The sequence below is a fragment of the Diaporthe citri genome, assembly GCF_014595645.1.
Source record: "Diaporthe citri strain NFHF-8-4 chromosome Unknown scaffold_12, whole genome shotgun sequence".
NCBI lineage: Eukaryota > Fungi > Ascomycota > Sordariomycetes > Diaporthales > Diaporthaceae > Diaporthe > Diaporthe citri.
In genome coordinates, this window is record NW_025064857.1 from 66,950 (window position 1) to 91,944 (window position 24,995).

At 28.3% G+C, this 24,995-nt stretch overlaps 2 protein-coding genes across 2 annotated transcripts; one reads left to right on the forward strand and one right to left on the reverse strand.

The window, feature by feature from the left end:
• Positions 1-13,319: 13,319 nt before the first annotated feature.
• INS49_004365 (uncharacterized protein) lies at positions 13,320-15,766 on the forward strand (the record flags this gene model as incomplete). Its single annotated transcript, XM_043165154.1, has 3 exons — positions 13,320-13,796; positions 14,281-15,428; positions 15,484-15,766. The coding sequence occupies 3 exons, from the start codon at positions 13,320-13,322 to the stop codon at positions 15,764-15,766; spliced, it is 1,908 nt and encodes a 635-aa protein (XP_043017869.1).
• A 311-nt stretch (positions 15,767-16,077) lies between these two features.
• INS49_004366 (uncharacterized protein) lies at positions 16,078-18,153 on the reverse strand (the record flags this gene model as incomplete). Its single annotated transcript, XM_043165155.1, has 2 exons — positions 16,078-17,366; positions 17,424-18,153. The coding sequence occupies 2 exons, from the start codon at positions 18,151-18,153 to the stop codon at positions 16,078-16,080; spliced, it is 2,019 nt and encodes a 672-aa protein (XP_043017870.1).
• Between the last annotated feature and the right edge of the window lie 6,842 nt (positions 18,154-24,995).

A 24,995-nucleotide genomic window follows, 5' to 3' on the forward strand; every position in this document is an offset into this window, starting at 1 on the left:
TAATAACTTAAATCTTTTAATTAATTAATTAAATATATTTATAATATATTATCTTTATTAATATATTATAATAAATTATTATAATTATAATTTATTTATAAAATATATTAATAATTTTAAAATTTATAAAGAAAAAATGTTTTTAAAAAATAATATAATTTTATTATAAAAGATAAATTATATTTTTAAATATAATAAAGTTTATATTAAGAAATTAAGTTAAAGCATTTTATTTATATTTATAAAAATAATAATATAAAAAGATTTCCTTAATTAGCTAAATTATTAAAATATATAACTTATATATTTAAATACTTTATATATAATATATAAAAAAAAATAATAATAATAAAATAATTAAATTATATAAATAATTATTAAATTAACTTTTTAAGTTATAAAAATAATTTAAATTTAAAATTATTAAAATAATTTATATAATTAATTATAATATAATTTAATATATATATATATAAGCTTAAAATTATAATATTTATTATATTAATTAAACTTAACTTAAAAAAAAAATATAATTATACTTTAAAATAAATTAATTAAAAATAAATAATTTTAATATACTTTCTTTAAGAAAACTTTATAATAATATAATTTTATTTAATAAATTAATAAGCTTTATAAAATTATATAATAAAAAATAATATTATATAAAATAAATTTATAATATATTTAATATAAAGATTTATTTAATATTTTATATATATAAAGTATATAAAATTAATTTATTAAGATTTAAAATAATTTTTAAAAACTTATATTAAAGAAAAAGATATTTTTAAAAATATTTATTTAAAGGTTAAGCTATATTTTAATATTATTATAAATTATTAATATTATTATAATAATTAAATAAATAATATACTTAATATAATTAAATTAAATAATAATAATATTAAAAAGATATTTAAAGAAATACTTTAAATTTTATTTAATATTTTATTTAAGGCTTAAAAAGCATTAAAAATATTAAAAAATATAAATAAATAACTTTAAGCTATAATAATTAAAGCATATTATAATTTTTAAAAGCTTAAAATAATATTTTTAATATTAAAATTAAATATAAAAAAAATTAATATAATAAATTATAATTATATTTAATATAACTTTAATAAAATAATTAAAAAGAAATTTATATATATTATTAATTAATTAAAAGTAATATATATAAATTATTAATTAATTAAAAGTAATATATATAAATTATTAATATAATAAATTATTTTAATAAACTTAATATAATTAATTAATATTTTAATATAAAAAAGGATTTAAAAAATACTTTAAAAAAACTTTTTTAAAAAAAAGTTATAAAGAAAAAATAATAATATAAAAAAAAAGCCTTTTACTTTATAATAATTTTATATAAGCCTAAAATATATATTATATATAAAAAATAAAGATATTAATTAATTAATTACTTTATATAAAGAAATATTATAAAGTAATAATATTTTAACTTTTAATAAATAAATAAAGATAATAAATAAAATTAAGTAAATTAAAATAATAATTTTAAAGTATAAGTTATAAATATAAAAGGTATAAACTTAAAAATTAAAAAGATTAATAAAAATAATAATAATAATAATAATAATTAATATTTAATTTATTACTTTAAAAATTAAGCATTTATTTATTACTTTATTATAATTCTTTAAGCTATTCTTTTAAATATAAATATAATAAAAGTTTTAATTATTAAAAAATATTAATTTAAAATGCTTTAAAAAGAAAACTTAAGTATTTAACTTAATACTTTAATTAATAATAAAGTATAAATTATATTTAAAAAAAGTAAAATAACTTTAATTAATTTTATAATTATTAAAGTTATTTTTAATTTAATCTTTTTTTATATTATAAATTTAAATATTCCTTTTTTATTCTTTATTAAAAATATAAATTAATTAAATATTAAGGTTTATAATATAATTAAAGAAATAATATATATTAAAGATAAATTTTTAATTTTTTAAATAATAAAATTTAAATACTTATAATTCTTTTTAAAGTATATCTTAAGAATATTATGGGCTAGCCTTGGATTATTTATTATAAGGTGCTTAAATAAAGTTTATATTTAAAGTGCAAAGGAAGAAATTTGCTCCTTATTTATATTTATGCTAAAGCTTATTTTTATAAAGCTAAAGCTTATTAATTAATTATAATAAATAAAGCTTAACTTATAATATATCCTTTTTTTTTAAGTCCTTATATAGGCTTTAAAGGGTAGTTATATAATAAAAATAAAGAATATTATAATTTAATTATAAATTAAATATTGCTTTTTACTTAGCTATTTAATTATATTTTAATCCTTTTTTAAATATATTAAAGCTTTAGCTTATTTTTTATAATTAATACGCCTTTAATCTTTATAATTTAATATATTAGCTAAAGTAAGTTAATAAAAGATAATTATTTAAGTATAAGCTAATAATTAAATTAATAGCATTTTTATAATTCTTTAATATAAGCTTTTTATATAAGCTTTTTTACTTAAAATTTTAAAATTATAAATTTATTATATAATTTATAATTAATTAATATTTAATTATAAGTAATTTACTTTATTAATAAAAATTTCTTAAATTTTAAGCATTTTTATAATATTAAATTAATTAATATATAATTAGCTTACTTTAAACTTAAGCTAGCATTAAGTTAATAATACTTTTAAGCCTTATTTTATAAAAAGATTTTATATTCCCTTAAATAAACTTTTTCTTTTTATTAATTTTAATTAATAAAAGTTATATTATTATTTTTTTATAATAATTAAAATAATTATGCTTATAATAATTAAGTTAATTATATATAAAATATTTAATTTTGCTTATTAAAATTATTATAATATTAATATTTATTACTTTATTATTTTAAGGTTAAGTATTATTTTTCTTTATTATAATATTAAAAATATTCTTATATTATTATAAGGTAAAGTAAAAGGCTTTAAATATATTTAATTATTTCTTATAATTAAGCTAAGCTTTTATTATAAAGATTAAGCTATTAGCTATTAATAATATTTTATATTTATTTAATTAATTTTAAGTTTTTATTATATAAATTAATTAATTAAATTAAGTAAGAAATTTTATTATTCCCTTTTTATAACGTTATTATATATAATTAAGCTAAGCTTAATATACCTTTATTTAAAAAGGTTTTTAAACGCAAAGCAAACCTTTTTTAAAAAGCTTTTTAATTACTTTTTAAATATTTTTATAAAATTAATATAAAGTAAAAATTAATTATAAAAAGGTTTTAATTAATTAAATATATAAAAAAATTAAGCCTTTTTAATACTAATTACTTTTTTATTTATTATAAATTTAATCCTTATTTTTATTAATTAAGTTATTAAGTATTTTTAAAATAAAAGTTTCTTAAAATAAAGAAAAACTTAATAAGTTATTATTATTTTTTTTTAAGTTTTATTATATTAAGTTTTATATAATTATATTATAAGTTTATAATATAAAAGGACTTTAAATATATATTATAAGTTAATTTTAAGTTATTTATTATAAGGTATTTAAATAAAGTTTATATTTAAAGTATAAAGAAAGAAATTTACTTTTTATTTATATTTATATTAAAGCTTATTTTTATAAGGTTAAAGCTTATTAATTAATTATAATAAGTAAAGCTTAACTTATAATAAAAAAATACAATATTTTATTTAATAAAAATAAAGTTATAATGCTTTTATAAATATCTTAATTATTTATTAATAAATTAATTATATAAGTTACTTATAAAAGTAAATTATAAAAATATAAATTAAAAAGTAATAAAATTTATTAAAAGGTTTTATTATTAATATTAAATATATTTAATTTACTCTTATTATTTTAAATTTATACTTAAAAATAATTATAATTTTAATTATATTATTATTATAAATATTATATATTTATTAAATAAAAAATTAATATTAAATATTATTAATAAAAGAATTAATTTTTAAAATATATTATTTATATATAATACTTTTATAAATATTATTTAAAAAGCTTTTAAATAAATTTAAATAAATATTTATTTAAGATTATTTAATTATATTATTTATAATATAAAGATTTAATTTAATTTAAATAAGTTTTATGAAAAGGTTAAATTTATAAAAATAAAATATAAATAAATATTAATTAAAATATATTAATTAATTAAAAAGAAAAAAAGTATTATAAATTCTTAAAATATATATTTTAAATCTTATAATTTAAGCTTAATATAATTATAATAAAAAAATAATTTTATAAATAGCTATTAAAATAATAAATAATATTATAAGGCTTAATAAATTTATAATAACTTTATTTATTTTTAAAGCTTATTTTAAAATAATAAATTTATTTTTATTAATATTAATTATAATTTAAAATATAAAAATAATTTGAAAAGTTATAAAAGCATTTTATAAACATTAAATATATAAAGATATTAAATATATTTTAAAGATATATTATAATTTTTTTTATAAAGTAATATTTTTATATAAAAAGAAAATTATAATTAAATTAGCTTTTTTAAGCTTATATTAATTAATAATTATAATATAATTATTTAAATAAAGATTATACTTAAAGTTTTTAAATTAATAAATATAAAATTATATAAATAATATAATAAATTAAATAATTAATATAATTTAAATAAAAATATAAATATAAAAAGTACTTTTATTAATAAATATTTAATAAACTTAAAGTAAATTAATAAGTTATTAATAATATAATGAAAATAAAATAAGTTATTAAAAATAAAAAATAAATTAAATTAATATATTATATAAAAACATTAATAATTATAAATTTATTTTAAAATTATAAAAAAGAAATATTATTATAATATTAAGTATTTTATTTAAGATATTTATAATAATTAAGCTATAAAAATTAATTAATAAAAAAGTAATTATATTAAAATAATATAATAAAACTTTTTATTATAATATATAAATATTTAAAATATATTTTATATATAAAGTTAAAAGATTACTTATTAATTTATTTTTAAAAAAAAATAATTATATAAAAATATAATGATATAAATAAAATGTTAATTTTAACTTAATTATTAATAATTTAATAAATAAATATAAAATTAATTTTAATTTTAATATTTTTAAAGGTATTTTTAAAAACTTAGCTTTTAACCTTATAAAATATTATATAAATATATATATAATTAAAAATTACATTTTAAAGAAATATTATTATTTAATTATTAAATAAATTAATTAATAAATATTTATAAAAAGTTATTATTAAATTATTAAGCTATTTTATAAAATTATAAAATTAAATATATATTAATTTATAACTTATTAATCTTACTTATATAAATAATTATATATAAATATATCTTTATATAACCCTTATTTATTAATTATAATAAATAATATAATTAATTTTAATATTATAAAGATATAAATAAATAATAATTTAATATTTTATAATTTCTTATTTTTTAAAAAAAATACTTAATTATATATTATTAAATTAAAAAAAAAAGCATTAATATTTTTAATATATAATAATAATTTAAACTTTAATAATTATAAACTTACTTAATATAAAAATATAATTAACCTTATTTAAAAAAATTAAAATGTATTACTTAAGATTATATATTAAAAAAATATAAATTAAGAAAATAAATATAAATTATAATAAGCTTAATTAACTTAAATTATAATAATATTATAATTAAAAATTTTATTTTATTTATTTATAATAATATAAGCTTAATAAAACTTTTTAAAAGGTAATTATAAATAACTTAATATATATTTATAATAATAAATTAATAATATTAATTAAGAATTAAAATATATTTTATTTAACTTAAATATATTTAGGTTATATATTTTTATAAATTAATTATTAATAAATATAATAAACTTAAGCTTATAAATTAAATTTATTATTTTTTTAAAAATAAAAAATTATAAAATAATAATTTTATATTATATATTAATTTTATTTATTAAAGCTTAATAAAATATAAAAAGATTACTTATATTATCTTTATTTTAAAAATATATAATATATAATAATAAGATTTAATATTAATATTATATTATAAATAATGCTTAATTTTATTATTTTAAAGCTATTATTATTATTAATTTCCTTTATTATTTATGTAAACTTTTTATTATTATATAAATATTTAATTAAGCTTAAAATTATAATTAAAAATACTTAATAATTAATATTATAATATTAAAATAATTTTATAAATAATAAAAAATAAATAAAGTAAAGTAAATTTATAATAAAAAAATAATTTAATTAATATAATAATAAAAATAAAATTAAATAATGCTTTTATAAAGCTTATAAATTATAATAAGCTTATAATTTATATTAAAAAAGAAATTATATAGCTAAAATTAATATAAATTTTTTAAATTTAATAAAGTATTCTTTAAAATATAAATTTAAAATAATAAATTTTATAATTTATAATTTCTTTTTAAAAATAAATTTTATAATATAAATTTTAATTTATTATTTATAATTTATTTTAAGTTTTTCTTTAATATTAATATTATTTAATACTTAAAACTTAATTTTTTAAGTAAATTAATTCCTATAAATAATTTAAAACTTTTTAAAATTAAGCTTTTTAAGTATAAAGTTTTTAAAATTAAATTCTTTAAATTCCTTAAATTAATTTTTTTAAATATACTTTTTAAATAAAGTATTTAAAATTAAAAAACTTAAAGTAATAAGCTTAAATATATATTATTAAATAAGCTTTTAAATTAAAATAAAACTTATTTTAAATATAAAATTAATATTCTTATAAATATAAATAAATATATTATTATAAATATTATTAATATAAAGCTTATAATAAGTGTTTTATATTTAAACTTAACCTTTTAAAAAGTATAAAAATAAAATATAATTAAAATTAAAACTTTAAAAATATTTATATAAGTATTATTACCTTAATTATATTAAATGTAATAATTATTATTATTAATATTAATATTAAGGTAATTCTTAATAAACTTATTAAAAATAACATTATTTATATAGCTTATATAAGAAATATTATGCTTTTTAATAAAGTTATAAATCTTATTCTTTTTCTTTATAATATACTTAATTTTAATATTTATACCTTAAAGCGCTTTAATTTTTATCTTTATTTAAGTAATTTAAATAGCATTTTAAGTAATAATAAATTAAAGATTTAAAGAATATTATTAATATAATATAATTTAAATAAAGACTTTAAGGCTTATTAGTATTATTATTTTTAATTTTACCCTTTTTTTTAAAGCGCTTAAAAAACATAATTATATGATTTTAATAATTTAAAAAACAAATTAAAAATATTATATATTTTAAATTAAGTTATTAAAAAGATATATGCTTTTAATTAAGGCTTTAAAAAGATTTACTTATAAAGGGTTTTTAAAAGTATTTATTAAAAAATAATTAAAAGATAAATATTTTAAATTAAGATTATTAAAATAAGAAAGATTAAGGGTATTTATATTAATATAAGGGGTTAAACATACTTTCTTAACTTAAAATTTAAAAAGTAATGCTATTCTTTAAATTACTAACTTAATTAAAAAATTAAAAAATATATTAAAATTATTTTTAAATTACTTATTTAATTAAAAACTTAAAAGATAATATTATAAATTTTTAAAATTACTTATTTAATAAAGAAATTAAGGAGTAATATTTATTGTTTTTTAAAAATTATTTATTTATAAAGAAACTAAGAAATAATATTTATTTTTTAAATTAATAAGCGGATTAAATATAAATATGCTTTATTTCCTAAAAAATAAAAAGTATTAATATTAATATATAATTCTTTTAATTTATATAAAGATATTTTAAGCATTTCCTTATAAAATGCTTTTTATTTAAAAGAAATACACTATTATTACTATTAATTACTTACCTTAAAATATTAAAATAAATCTTTATATAAAGTAAATCGTTTTAATAATATTATTATTACTAATGCTTAACGTGGTTTACTACTAAGTGGTTTATATTAAGTGGCTATATTATTTTGTATTATTTTGCTAGGAATGCAAGGAAAAGTAACTTTATGCCATAGTTAAGGAATAATATATAATTAATAAAGTTTTCTTAATAAAACTTTTATCCTTTTTATCTTTATAAAGAATTTAATTATATACTTTAAAATCTATATATAAAGAGGTTTAAAGATAAGGAATAAAGAAAAAAATTTATATTTATTTTAAAGTTAAATTAATTAAGATATAAGGGTATGTATAAATATTTTTTATATGGAAGAGGGCATTTATAGCTAGGTAGTATGGACTACTTAATGGTAAACTACGTTATATAATAAATTTATAATAAAAACTATTTATTTTTATAGCTTAAAGTAATTTCTTATATAATATATTTATAATATTATGCTTAGCTTTATTATATTAAATAATGTTATTTAAGGCGCTTTATAAATAAAAGCTTAATATTAAATATTTTTAATTATATTTTTACTTTATATATCTTTATATTTTTATTAAGGCTTATAAGCTAAAAATAAAATTATTAAATAAAGCTAAAAAAACATATTTTATAAAATTTAAGGTTAAAAATAAGATTATTTTTATTTATATATATTATTTTAAAAGGTTATTATAATTATAATATTAAATTATATTATTTAATTTAATTTAATATTAAAGATTATATAAATAATTAATTAATTAAATAAAAATATATTATTTAAAATAAAGATATTATTAATATTTTAATTAATAAAATTTATTAATAATATAAAACTTATAAATAAAATACTTAAATTTATAAGATTTATTAATAAATTACTTAAATTTATAAAACTTATATAATTATATACTTTTTAAGGATAATAAATTTAGCTTTTATAAAAAGTAAAATAAAATATAAATATTATTATAAATTATTTTAAAGATTTTAATAACTTAATATTAATTAATATAAACTTTATATTAAATTTTACTTAATTAATATTAATTAATATTAATTAATATTAATTACTTTAATTAACTTTTTATTTAAGCATTGCTTATTAATATAATAAATATTAATAATATTCTTAATATATATATATAAGTTATAAAAAGTAATAAAAAAAAGCTTAATAATAAATTATTAAAAGAAACTTAAATTACTTTTAAATATAAATATATAAATTAAAGTATTTATTATTATAAATTAATATATTATTAATCCTTATTAAATATATATAAAGAAGTTTAATATTTTTAATAAACTTATTTATTATAAAGCTTAATTTATTATTTATAAATATATATATAATTTATAATATAAATTATAATAATATTTATAGCTTAATAATATATATAATAAATTTAAAATTAATTATTATTATTATTATTATTATAAGTTAATAGCTTTAATAATTTAATATTGAAATAATATATTTATATAATTATTTAAAATATAATATTTATATATATTTATTATAAAAGTATTAAATATTATTTAAAAATTAATAAATTATTTTAAAACTTTTTAATACCTTATATAAACTTAAGTAATTAAGCTATAAATAATTTAATATTTTTAAAGAAAAATTAATTAAATATTTAATAAAAATAATATTTAATTCTTATATTTTTATTAAAGATTAAATTATTATTATTATTTATATTTTTAATATTTTTATTATTAAGAGTTCTTTTTAAGTTAATAAATTTTATATTAAGTTTATATAATATTTTAAGTATAAAAGTTTTAATTTTTATAAATACTTACTTAAATTAAAAATTATATAAATTAATAATAATATTTACATTTCTTAAAAGAAATATACTTAATGAATTTTAAAATGATTTAATATAATTCATTATAATTAAAAATAAACTCTTACAAATTTAATAATATTATAATAAATATAATAATATATTAATTACTTATTAAATTTATTAATTTTCTTATTATTAAAATAAAACTTAATTTTATATTTTTATATATAATGTTATTAATATTTAATGTAAAGCTTATAATTTATTATTTAAATGTTAAAAAAGGGGTATTTTAATATATTTAATATATATTAAATTATGCTTTAAAGTTTTTAAAATAATTATTATTATATAAATTTATTATATTTAATATATATATTAATGCTTTTTATAATATTAATTTAAATAATTTAAAAATATTTAATAAATATATATAACTTCTTAATAATAGCTTAATTACTTAATTATTAAAGTATTAATTTATTATTATAAAATTTATTTATAAAATAAAATATATAATATATTCTTTAATATTATTATATTTTTATTAAATAATTTAAATATTAAAGGATTTAAATATTAAATATATTAAATATTTACTTATTTTATATATTAATAATTAATTAATATTAAACCTTATTTAAAATTATAAAGTTAATGCTTAATTAAAATATATTGCTATTTTTATTATTACTTTATTTATAAAGAAATTAAAGAAATATATAATGTTTATTATATTGCATTTAAAAATAATTTTATTAATATTTATATAAAAGTATTACCTTACTTTATTCTTAAAACGGCTTATATAAAATTAAAATTAAAATAAGTATAAGGTTTATATTATTAAATAAGCGTTTAAATAATTAATTAAAAATAATGTAAGCAAAATATATAAATATTAAATAATGTTTATATAATAGTTTTAATATAAATTATAGCGGAATATTTAAATTATATTTTAATTATTATATATTATATTTCTTATTATTACTAAATAATAATATTTATAATGGGGGGTGTGTTGGAAGGTGCAAGGGTTATATGCCTATATATTAACATTAGCCTATAAATAGGCTCCTTTTAAGCGTTTAATAGCGGGGAGAATTCTCTCCTTAACAAAATAACAATCAACTATCATTTGCTTAATTGCTTCATCACCCAGGACAGAGGAACATCGTTTAAGCGAGCGATAGAGCTTACCCTCCAGGGCAGTCCCAAAGCTTTCTCTCAACCCAAGGCTGTCGTGTAATTAGAGTTCGCCAACGGCGTCCAAGCGCAATGCCAATAACTTCCGGATGACGTTCGTATAAGGCATCTTCGTACGACCCTGGATACACACATTCACAGGGTCCAATATAAGGGTCGTCTATTGAGTGGGGTTGCTATACGTCGGATCTTTGACAAGCGGAAGCTAGAGCACACACTTATGCGTTCCAGAACCTTGTGAAGGGGCCCGAGAACCCCAGGTCAGTGTTTCATGACAGGTCGCAACCCAAACTACTCTACTACTCTACTATTCGTGTTCAACTCTGCGCTGACATGGATGCCTGCTTGGGCTTGGTTCGTTCCTTGACGATCCCATCGTGACCTTGTTATCTGCCAGAATCTATTGAAAATCGCAAGAACTGCATCTAATCTCGATCTTGATATAGCAAGTGGGCTTATTATGAGATCAGCTGCACCTTGGCATCTCAGGTAGTCGGACGGATTGTTTCCGTCCATGTATGTGTGCCTTCTGCCGTCTTCTATTACACTCACAGTGGAATTATAGGCTTGGCCCGTCGGAGATATAGGTATCGGGACCATCCGTTCAGCACTGACAGATCCCCGATGTGCCGCACTTGTCGCTCTTAATGCACGTTTCGATCTCGCGTCACACTACGTGTAAGGCTGTCTCGGCTGCCAGGTTTGCTAAAATCTTATTCCCGCTTCAAGTATCTATGGCCTCATACCAATACTAGTAGACATTATCACTCTCTGCAGAAAATTGAATCTAAGAGCTAGCTATTACGAGGCTGGTTTAGACTTGACTAAGTGCCAGAGAACTTTGTCCTCCACTAGGTTCCACGCGATGAGAACAACCAAGTGATCAGAGAATGAGTTTCCGCAGTAGTTCCGGTCGCTCTTCGATGGTGCTGCCACTTACGATGTCAGTCTATTCCTCCGTTTAGGCGCTGGCGACATCTCTAAGTAGGACGCTTTTTTCTTGCGCCCTGAATCTACGGGTCGGGCTGCAACTCTGGTAACGTTTGTCGCCTGTCCCTAACAACAGTGAACAAGCAGCGAGTCGTGAAAAAGCAGCTCGTTCTTGTCCACTGTCGAGGACAACAAATTATCTCCACGACAATGCTCAAACAATGCCCAAATTTCTAGCCGTAATTCGTGACCAAACCAACTAAAACGGACTCCTGCTTCAAGCTTAGAGCAATTGACTTTGTAGTAAGTGCTCTGCACACCCAACAGATAGAAATTCAATGAGAATTGCATGATCGATCAAGGACAGAAACGCAGGGTTAGGGTTGAGGACACGTGAAAACTGCCGGCTTCTCTGGACCCCATACACACATCCTCAGATCCACACACGCGCGCGCCGTCCTCGTATCGGAATCGCGCGGACACATTTTCGGGATTTGTTACTCTGGCCTTCATGCTGATTTTGCGTGTCTTTTAGCATTGCCCGCTCGATTTCGAGGCAGAGTGATGCAATTCTGTAGTCACACAACAACACGACTGCAAGAGCTGCAGCGTGGCGGTGACAAGTGCATGGCCGATGCTACTCTGGAATGCAGGTTGGTTCCAAGCCCCATCTGCGGCCTCTGCGAGACCGCGGCGTAGCACTGGATCTAACGTTAACTGGGTAGTACCACGAGTGGCTCGTGGCCCCCACGCCCGGCCAACACACAGTTCCCCAGGCCTGAGAGGGCCAGACTTTCAGCCGTGGCGTCGCCAAGTCGAGCCCATGCCAGTGCATGTGCTTGAACAACTATCCTTCTGCCTGCAAGCACATGGCTTGGCCTTGCTCCCCCGAAACGGGCGCTTGTCCCCGTCGTTCGGCACAGCTCCTCTTCGAAACTATCCTTATTTCGTTCCTCCTCGCTTGTAGACGGCGAGGCGATGTGCTGACCCATATTCATCAGCTGGCTCATGATAATTGGGTTTAGTGCTAGGCTTCCGCGGAATGCCCTCCGCAAACCTCACCACTGTGCCCCTGGGATCTGCGGTGCTACCGACCGATGAGGCTCAGCTGAAAAATCCCCCTGTCCAAGCCTCACACCTCGAGGTGTTAGCGCTTACTTGACGTGCATCCAGCAGTCATGACCAATTTGTTTTGTGACGTCGGCTTCGTGACACAAAAACAACCTGCCTTCTTCCCTCTCCTCCTGCCTCTCAGTTGCATCCATTTGTGCATGTTTCGCCCAACGCCCTGAGCCCCGAGATCACGTCAAAGCATCCATCGCTGCCTCCGTGGCAACAGTCAACAGTGAACAGGTCAACCCCGCTTCCGACATCTCGGGCAATGCCGAACTCGCCACGGCCACCCGCCGCCGCGGTGCCGGGCTGCGTGGAGGGCAGGCGCCGTCACCGAGGACGTTCTCATGGGACACACGTCCACTGTCCCGCTGCCGCAGCCTGCAGAACCAACCAAGGAGTCGATACAGCCGGCTCGCTCAGGACCACGCCGCCTACCCTGCAGCCCAGTATTCGACGGGCTCTGAGCAGACTTTACGACCAGTTGAAGGGCTCGGACAAGGCTCTCTCTGCGGCAGATCTTCTGTTCTTCATGGAAGAGGAGCAGAATGAAACCCTCAACCCATGTCTGAAGGAAATCCCTTCCGGGCGTACGTACTCGTTCCAAGAGTTTTGCGACTTCTGGTATGAGCACGCCAGCCACTCGAAACAACCGATTGATCTGGAGAAGGCGGACTTCGATAAACCCATATCGAACTACTTCATCAATAGCAGCCACAACACTTACATCGGTGATGGTGATCAGGTCAGCGGGGTTATCACAACAGAACAATACCGAAAGGCGAGTCGTGTCCCTCAGAAGACACTGTTTGTGAAACGGGGCTCACATATGATTGATTGACTAACACAAAGGCGTACAGGTCATCAGGCGAGGATGCAGGTGTGTAGAGATCGATGTCTGGAATTCTCCACGCTACAACGACCCTCCTCGTAGCCCCCGGCCTCGGCCAGAGCAGCGAGGTCCAGGAGGACGGCACTGGTCGCTGGATTCGCTTCTCTCGTGGATGAGAACAAAATGCGGGTACGAAGCTGTTGCTGATAAGAGGAAACCCTCGTGGAGGCGGCTAGAACGAACTTGGGCGCTTTCCAACAGAGACTGGGACGAGAAGCTCGAGCATGAGCCACGTGTCTGCCACTGCCTACCGACCATAGCAGGTGATCTCAGCGCGCGCACCGGGTTGCCTTTCAGACTCGTGTGCAGAGCCATCAGAGATGTAGCTTTCGAACAGACCGACCTGCCACTCATCATCAGCCTGGAAGACCACACCACCGGCGACCAGCACAAGGAGATGGTCAAGATCATGAGGGAAGAATGGCCAGGCCTCCTGCTAGAGGACGCCCTGCCGGGGTGTGATCCCGAGACGCAGCAACCAAGGGTCGTGGATCTCAAAAGGAAAATACTCATCAAGGGGAAGAGGAAGACGCAGAAAGGTGTTGCTAGAAAACCCGCGCTGGTGCGCAAGGCCCCGCCAACTCACAGCAGGCCTTCCGTCTCTGGGCCCTCACTGAAAGAGAAGATTGGCCAATTGAGTGCGAAGGAGTACTACCGCGCAGCACAACAGAACCCCTCGTCTCCGGAAAAGCAGCAAGTCAGGGACGAGAAAATCTATAACACAGTGGAGAAGTTGGCCATATATACATACAGCGCTGGGCCATTCAAGTCCTTCAACTCGAAAGACTCCGAGAAGCCAGCCCACATTTTCAGCTTCAGCGAGGAAAAGTTGAAGGCGCTCCACAGGACCAAACACAAGGATGTCTTCCAGCACAACAAGAAGTACCTGGCAAGGACGTTCCCTGCGAGCCTGTCGGCGTTCCTTTCGACCAATCCCAACCTTCCAACATTGTTCTGGAGGAAAGGTGTTCAAATGGTGTCGCTGAACTGGCAGTCCTGGGACACGGCGATGCATCTCAACGACGCCATGTTCGATGATACCCATGGCTGGGTCCTCAAGCCACCGGGGTATCAGTCGGACTCGTCGGCAACCTGCCAAGCCCATGTCGCAGGGAAGAAGAAGCTCAGTCTGCGTGTCACCATCTTGGGAGGGCAGAACATCCCGATGCCGCGAGTTGTGGCCGTCGACGACTCGGCCGGGAAGTCGAGCCGGAGCATCTCATCTACGACGGTAACCGGCGACTCAGATGTGCGCGTGGTTCCAGCCACGCCTGTGGTCCATGACAGCGATTTCCATCCCAAGGTCAAGTGCTACCTGCACGTCGAGAGCCATGGGGAGAGAAATCACATCAAGAAACTCGGCGAAGATGAGATCTGCGTGGAGACGAAGCCCGCCGAAACCCAAAATCCCACTTGGCGGGAAGATGAATCGAAGTTACAGTTCCCGATAGTGAGCCACGTTGTCGAAAAGTTGAGCTTTCTAAGGTATGTCAAACTGCTGCGATACAACACCCTGGGCTAGTGTTAACACTCCTTGTAGATTCAGTGTCGAACACAACGGCCTCATCAGGGACCAGGGTACCGCATGGGCATGCATACGGCTTGATAGGCTGCAAGAAGGATACAGGCTCATCAATCTCAAGGATCCAGCCGGTGGCCTCACGGAGGGAATGCTACTCGTCAAGGTCGAGAAAACTATTCTGGAGGAGCCCCCTAGGCCGCTGTCGCTGAGGGCAAAGACATGGGAGGCTTGCAAGAAAGGGAGCGAGGAAGTGACACGTTTGGGTTCGCGATGGTCATGCTTTGGCCAAGGAACAATGTGACGAAGCTTGATGCATGCGTACCGGGGTAAATCAAGCTCAAGGCGTAACTACACAGCCTCAAATCTTGGGCGATTTCAAGCTTCTGAACTTGTTGCCTCTACCGAAGACCGACCCGGGTCACAACCATTTCCAGTCCAATGTACGAGTTTCTAGACTTCTAAATATATATTGCGTCTGGCTCCGCAGGCTATCTATCTATTTAAAATGCAGGCTCCGTGCGCTATGAACATGACATGTTGACGCACCAAGTGGACCGAACCAAATTATTATACATTGAAAGCTACGACTTCCCTTCCTGGAATCTCCAGTCATCACTTGCCGCCAGACATCGCCTCGGCCATCCTAGATGCCTCTTGAGCGAACCTGGTCTTGCTGCGGATGACATGGCCCCACTTGTAGAATCCCAGGAGACAAGGGACAAAGACAACTGACATGAAACCCGGTACTGATGAGGCCCAGTGGATACCCAATGAGTTGTACATGGTGTTGGTAAACAAGGGAAATACAGCGGCTGCCACGGACCTGCACACCGTCGATGCAGCCAATGCGCTGGCCGCGTATCCCAGATAGGTATCAACAATATAGTTTGTGAGTGACATGTACAGCAGCACCATGCCAAAGCCCGTGAAGACACCTGCGCTGACCGAGATGAGCCAGAAGGTGGAAGGGTCGTTTGTCCATGCGAACCAGAACAGGCCGATGGGCAGCGCGACGGAGCCGAGCATCGCTGGAGGGAGACGGGCCTCTGGGGGTGCTCTGCCGCCGTTCCTAGCGAGGACCTTGGCGTAACGCTGCTGGTCGAACAGGGCAGCATAGAAGAGCGAGATGACGATGCCCAAGGCGACGGCCAGGAATGGCAGAGAAGCCACGCCCTGGCGCCATCCGCGAACCTGCTGGAAGACGATCGGATAGGCCGCAAACAGAAGGAACATGGTTCCCTGGACAACGGACAAGAACACGCTGAGCAGTGCCACGATGGGCTCAAAGACCAGGAGGAGCCACGGCCTGAGAGCGCCGACCTTGAGCTGGCTCCCAAGAGTCTTCTCCTCGCCGACACCGTCGACGAGGTGTGGCTTGCCGAGAATGGCCTCCATCTTTGCAGCGCGGCGACGAAGGAGGGTGGGCGCATACGTTTCGGGGAATGTGAAAGTCATGGCGATCCACGTGGGCGCGGCGAGCCCAGCAATGAAGACGGCAAGCGAGCGCCAGCCAAAGGCAGCGTCGAGGAAGCCGCAGAAGATAGGGCCGAGCATCTGGCCCATCAGGCCGGCCAGTGTGAAGAGGGCAAGGACAAATCCACGCTCGTCGGCTCGGAACATGTCGGCAATGACCGCCGGCGCAACAGCCTGGGTGAAGGACCCTGCAATACCGCCAAGGAATCTGGCGAGGATGAGCAAAGTGGCAGAGTCGAGAAGGCCTATGACGCCTGAGAGAACAACAAAGGCAGCATATGTCCAAATGTAAAGCCCACGTCGACCGTAGACCTCGCTCATAGGGGAGAGGGCGAGCGCGCCGATCGCGAAACCCAGGACAAAGGCGGACGTGAGCAGGAGGGCGACGGTGTCATCGACGTTGAAGTCGGTCTTGATATCCCTGGTACCTGTGGAAATTGGTCAGCCACATGCCGGGATGGCGGTCATTATTGACAAGTACTGACCTTGGGAGAATCCGGACGAGGCAATCGACACAGTCCACACGGCGATGGCCAGAATCATAGCATTGAGCCACTTCTTGCCTTTGGTAAGGTTCAACGGGTTGGCGGGATCATTTTCTGTCCACGAGACCAAGTAAGGATCGTCGAGCGTCCCTTCACCGGGGAAGTCGTACATGAGCACCTCTTTTGTCACAAGCCCACTGGCAGGGTCGGCCTTGCTGAGTTGCTCCTCGGTCAGGGTCTCTCTCGGCTTCCGGTAGTCGAACTTTTCTGGGTCGATCGTTTCGCGGTACCAACTTCTCTCACTTGCACCTGATGGGCGGCTGACGAAGGAATCCCTCTTCTCCACGTCAAAGTTTCCTTCCCAAATCGGCACGGAATCCTCCTCGTAGTCCTTCAGCACGCTGTGCATCCACGTGGCCCGGTTTCCGTGTCTCGACCTCTGGTGCTGTGCTTGTCCTGTCCACCTGTCGGGCACCGGTTGGCTCTGTGGAAGCAGGCCGTCGCCGACATAGACACTCATCCGAGACGCCAATGCCTCGGCGTCGAAATTGCTGGTCCACCGCTGAGTGTTTCCGAATTGCCCAGGCCAGATCATGTTGTTCTCTTCATCGTGACTTTGGTGCTGCTGCTGGAACGGTGAAGGCCACATTGTGACTCTGTTGGCGCGCCTTTGTGGGATCCGAGAGTCCCTGCCGGCATTTCCGGCCGCGGAGGACGGATGGAGTGACATGGTGCTCCTCCTTTTGGGTTCGAAAACGTATGCTTATTCTAAGGATGACGAGTTGGTGTGTGCTGGCACGTCGAGGAAGGGGCTCTGGCTGATACCAGGCGTAAGGGGAGGCAAGCACGAGCCGAGTCTAGGTATACATGTGAGGGAAGCCTTGGTCAATAGAATGGCCAATAAATTTTGAGTATTCAAGAACGGATATGCCAGCACAGAAGACGAAATGAAAAACTTGTGACGACTCAACGTCAGATGATCAAAAGATCAGAAGGGATAAATCAAGAAGCAAGAAGCAGACGAAAGAAACAAAACTCGGGTCAGCTAGACGTGATGCAAACGGAAAGACGTCAGCTAGCTTCCATCATCATCGCTGTGCCACAGAGGCCCATGGCCCTTAAGAGGGTGCTTGGCCGCCCATTCCAGGCCCAGCCGCAGCGGGTGGGTTCCCGGCGCGCATCAAAGATATTACAGTATTGTGATGGGGACCGAATCCACATCATGACAGGAGCAGTGGAGATCTACTAGTATGCCGACAGGTTTCCAAAAAGTTTCCTAGCCACTAGAAAGAGGCGCGCCGGGCCTTGGTGCCTTCTCGGGGCCTATATTCACGGTGTGGAACCCTTGACGAGCCTGGTGCGGACCAGCATCATTGCCGCCTTCCACCTCAAAGGGGGGGGGGGCCATCCACGATGACTGTGGAGACACGAAGGGCCCCGTGTGGGCAGTGGAGATGGCCGCGGCACAATTAGTGTACTGTGATTGGCTGCGCCCCGAGGAAATATACCGTGAATACGTATGCCTCTGAGGCTGCCAGGGCCCGCTGAGGTAACATGAGGCTCGCTCGGCCCAGCAAGGTTCAGTCAACGTTCTGTCACATGCACAGCACAGATCACCGGTTGGGATTGATAAAAGGGGGGGATCAACGTCAAGGTCCGGGGATTGGACGACTGACCCGGGCCTGGGATGACTCTGGTCGGGGCTGAGAATGCCTGTCGTCCGACATTGGATTCTGGACTGGCATGGCCCAAAGGCGAACATACCGCCGGTATGGCTGGCGTCATCCGGTATGCGACAAACGGCCAAGGTGGCGGGTTCGTCTCTTATTGATGGGTTGGCACTCTAAATGTCCTCGGTGTTCTAGGGTGCTCTACCAAGCACCAAGTAGACAGCAGGCCGTGAGGCTGATAAGAGGCCTTCGCCCCTATTCCAAAAATTCTCTTGGCTCTCACTTGTCCATTGTTTGCTCGTTTGTTTCCTATTTTTGCCGGCCCCGGGACTCGGTCTCGGACAACAGCAAATTTCGAGGCGCAAGCATGGTCAGGACAGGGCAACCGGGAATGAGTTGTTCCAAGACCTGTAGACGCGCGTGCGGCAGGACGAAGACACGCCACGTTCCGAGGTCGACTCACCTCCTGCAGCACTTGCGGCCCCGCCCGTCTCCGTGAACCCCTTTCACGAAGGGAACAATGACAGTCAAGCGAACTCTTTCCTGGCCGTATCCGAGTGACGCAGCTTGCTCACACAAGCGGCAACATATTATTTGGGGGCCGTCCGTGGGATTCTGGAAGGCGCCAAGGCAATCGGTCTGTGCTGCTGGGAAATTTGGTTACTCTGGAAGGGACGAAAGAGGGCACCCGGGTGCCAACCTGCGCCAAGACGGCGATCGCCACAGGCCAAACACGAAGGCCAGAGCTCGGGCGGCTTAGTTACCGATCCTGCTCGTTATTGATTGTTTGATGCAAATGAGCCATTGAATCCCAACCTTGTCGTGTTTACTCCGAAACCTACGACTGGTTGGGAATCACGTTTGCAGCCCCCACACGACAATTACTGTGCATAGGCTCTAGTTCACCCAGGCCCGCCGCAAACCTACAAGAAGCAAGCGTACATATGTATGAAACGACAAGTCATCAATCTCACAGACAGCCGGGTCGAGGGTTTGGTGGATGAAATTCCAGAGGGGACGCCTACCTAGGTAGCTCCCTCGTCAACCACACTCGAGACTCGGAACGTGAATACCAATGATGCGCGCATTGGTCTGAGCTAACTCATCACCGTACCCCTTGACCAACTATCAGAAGATCCTGCATAAACGATTGACTGTTCGCGGCTTCATTGTCGGCGATGCGAACATGGGCCCTCTCTACACCAAAGAACATCAACAAAGAGTGCAGAGATACATCAGAGACGGCTCGTTCAAGCCCTTGACTTTCGAGACGAAAGGTATCGACAATGCTGGAGAAACTTTGGTCGGGCTTCTTGCAGGAAAGAATTTCGGCAAAGCAGTCTTGAAGTATTGATAGCAGAGATTCATAGTCCACAAGATGTGTCTACACTACGCGAAGTCCTCTTGATTTTGTGTCCATAGAATGTCATCCAATTTTTCTTTGCATCACTTCAACAATGCCTTGGTAAGCCCATCCTGACACAGTCGGCTTTCTGCTTTGGTAAACATTCCTGACCGAGTGAAAGGAAACAGAGGGGAGCATTTCAAAAATTCAGTCATCATTGTTACTTGTTAAATCATCAAGAAAAATGCGTTAACACTGCGACGAGGCAGATACAAGCAATTTATTCAGAGAGTTAGACAGGTCTTTTTTTCTCACACCTTGCCACATCAAACGAAGTTGACCGAGAGATTTAATCGCCATCTTGTTCTGATGCCGCAAATCTCTCAGCCACACGGTCTGTAGCAGAACTCAAGTAATCATTGCAAGAAGCGAGAATAGTTATGCCTTTCGTACCTTACGAAAGTGTTAGCTTATATTCTTGAAAGCATAGTGTATTCATTCTCGTATCCTGCGGCGTCTAAAATATTAATTGGATTTTACAATGGCGTGGATGATCCAGTATCATTTCTTCTCTCTGTTCCCAGTAGTTAAGCCAAGAAAAATATTCTCCTAAATCGGCATGATCGAAAACTTCAAGAGGATCGATTGTGACGGTTTTTCCAAGTGCCATGATGCGAAATGTGCATGATAAGCCCCGAGATGGCACAGTCGTGAGGCGATGCATTCGCAGCACCTCCGGAGCTCGATGGTTGTGACAAGCAAATGTTGTAGACGTATAATCATCCCTTGGGTTACAACTGACACTTGAATGTATGCAGTTGAGAATAATCAATGTCAGCAGGTGTGGTGCAGGCAGGGGCGTTTGGCCCCTAAGGGCCCTAGATAGGCAATTTTTAGCTCCGAAGGTAAACTTAAACCTATTTAAGCAATACATACCCTAAATCCCTTAAATTGCTTATATTATTTATAATGCAATATATCTTCTTATATAAGTTAAAAAGTTTTATAAAGGTTTTGCTAAAACTTATATTAAAAAAGCTTATCCTTTAGTTTAAATCCCAGAATTAAAGCTAAATATAAGCTAAATAACTTATATAGCGAAAATAAACCAACTAAGCCTTTAAGTTTAAATAAAGCTAAAGCTTATATTATTAAAATAACGCTATATTAAGCTTATATTATTATATTAATTAAATTATTAAATTTCTTAAATTTACCTACCTTACTTTCTTTATTTTTATATATTTTTAAGTTAAGGTAATAGAATTTCGCTTAGCTAAGTATATACTCTTTCCTTAAATAATAAATCTAAATTTTAAAATTGCAATTTAAGAGGTAAATTAATAAACTAATTATGCTTATTATATACCTTAATTTATAATTTCTTTAAAAATCCTATTACTTTATTAACATTAAAAGTAAAGCAGCTTATATTAATAAAGAAATATAAAGCATATTAAGAAGCCCTATTAAGATTTAAGATATTATTAAATGAATAAATAAAAATTAATAATTTAAACTTTAAATTATTATTATTAAACCTAAATTTAAAACCTAAAAACCCTATTTTAAAGCTTACTTTTTTATTATTATGAAAAAAACTTTAAAATTACCTAAACTTAAATAATTCCTTTCTTAATTATTTAATATTAAATTATAATAGCTTATTTAAATTTAAAACCCTTTTATTATATTTAATAAAACCCTTAAACTATTTTATTATATTTTCTTTTTTTATTAATATCTTTTTAAAACTTTTAAAAAAAAGCTTAAAAGAATATATTAATAATATAAAGTTATATAACATAAGGATAGCATTTAATAATAAAACTTTTAAGGTTTAAAAAATAAGGATAGCTTTTTATTTTAAGTTAAAAGGTATAGCTAAGATTAATTAATATTTAAAACTTGCTTTAAATAAGCAAGCTTAGCTTAAAGTTTCCACTTTTTTTAAGAATTACTTTTAAATAAAAATTATTAACTTAAATTATAAAGTTAAGACTTAAGTATATATCTTTGCTTATAAGTTTATGAAATTAATTTTAAAATATATATATTAAGCTATTAAGCTATTTTATTAATATAAAGAAGAATAATTTTAAGAGTTAATTTATTAGCTATTTTCTTATCTTTTTAATTAAAAAGGTAGTAAACTTTATAATAAGGGCTAAAGGATTTAAAAGTTAATTATAACTTAATTATATATAAATAAAAAGATAAAAAGTAATAATATTTTAATTAAAAAGTATATATTTAATAAGGTTTATTAATATATTATTAATTATTACCTCTTACTTAATGCTAAGATAAACTTCTTTTTAAAAAATAAAGTAATAAGTAAGGCTCTTATAAATTAAAATTAAGTTATAAGCTAAATAATAAATATTATAAAAATAATATATAATTAAATTATAAAAATATAATTAGCATTAAGCTTATTAATTTATTTTATTATAAATTAAAAATTTAATTATAATACTTAATAAAATATAAAATAATAATTATAAATTAAAGTAATAAATTAAGGATAAAACTTAATAAGTAAGCTTACTTATATCCCTTTAAGTTAAAATAATTAAGCATAGTAATTATTAATTTATAATAACTATATAAGCTAAGGCTTTATATAAAAAGAATAAAGTAGCTATAATACTTCTTACTCTTAAGTAAGAAGTTAAGGTTTTATATAAATATATTATAATTATAATAAGAAAGGATATAGCATTTAAGCTTGCCTTTATTTTAATTAATTATTTAATTAAATTAATAAAATTAAAGTAAAAATTAAGGCTAAGGAGCTTATTTTTAATAATTTACACCCCTTTAAATATATAGCTTAAGCTTAAGCTTAAGTTATAAAAATATTTATTAAAATATTATTACTAAAGGATTCCTTAGAATTAAGAAAAGCAATAAATAGCATGCTTAATATATAAAAGGTATAAACTTAAATAAAAAGAAAAGTTTACTTATTAATAACTAAAAATAAATAAACTTAAATTAAAGCTTTATTAAGAAATAATAAGTATTTATATAAGGCTTACTAACTTGCTACTTTATTTATATTAAGAAATGCAATATAATTTAATTCCTTATACTTAGCAAAAAATAAAGACTTAAAGGTAAAAAAGCATTAAAAGATTTTAATAAAGCTTAAGAAAGTATTTAAAAAAACCTTAATAAGTAAATTAAATTAAAAAGCCCTTAAGGAAATTATCCTTATTTAAGGGATTAATAAATAAAATAGCAGCAAATTTAATATTAAGTTCTTATTATAAGGTATAAAAGTTAAGTTAAGTTTAGCTTAATTTTTAAATTAATTCCCTTTATTAAGAATTTAAATAATATATAAGCTAAGCGCTTAGTTTAATAAATATTAAAAATATTAATTTAAAGGAAAGAAAAGTAAAAGAAAGGTTATAAGTATAGCTAAAAAGCTAATATATTATAATAAGTTTTTCCTTAAAATTAAGACTTTAACTTTAAAGTATATTAAGGGTAATATAGCTAGCATTAATATAAATTGGCTTATAATAAATAATAGTTTCTTAAAAAACTTAATTAAATTAAAAATAATGCAATGCCTTAATTTAATTATAAGGAAGGTTAAGTAAAAAATATACCTTAAGTTAGCTAATGATTTAATAGCCCTTATTTATTATTATATTAATATTCTTATTATAATTAAAAGGATTTTAATTATATATTAAGCTTATATTATTAAAAATAATAATGCTTATAATATAATATTAAGTTAAACTTAATTATAAAGAAATTAAGTAATTATTAATTATAATTTAAATATGCTAACCTTAAAAAGTTAAATAAATATTAAGAGCGTTATAAAGTTTACTAAGGTAAATTCTTTTATACTTAAATTATTAAAATTAAATTAAAAGGGCTTAAAGAAAGGTAATAAAGGTAATTCCTTAAATAATAAAAATAATTTTTTAAATAAAGATAATAAGTTTTTAATAAATTTATGCTATATTAAGTTAATAACCTTTTTAATTAATATAAAATTAATAAAGATATTAAAATATAATAAGGGTATTAAGATATAAGATAATAATAAGTTATTAATATAAACTTAAAATAATAAGGTAAAAAATAAATTAATAACCTTTAACCTTAAAAAGGTTTGCTAAACTTAATTTATAAAAAAGGGTAAAGTATTTTTAAATATATTTAATTTATAAACTTAATTAAGTATATTAATTGCTTACTATTTTAAGATTATAATTAAATAATTAAGCTATTATTTCTTATTATTAAATTTAAATTAAAGATTATAATAATAGCGTTTATTTTATTAATATTATTAATATATATCTTTATAAATAAAAAGAAGGCTTATAATATAGCAAGCTTATATTTAGTTAATTAATTATTAAAGATAAATAAGCTTTAATAAGGTTAGAAAAAAGATAATAATAAGATTATAATATTAACCTTAACTTTAAATAATAAAAATAAAATAATAAAGAAGGAAAATTAATTAGCTTTCTTTATATAAAACTTAAATATTTATAATAATATAAATTAAGCCTTATTTGC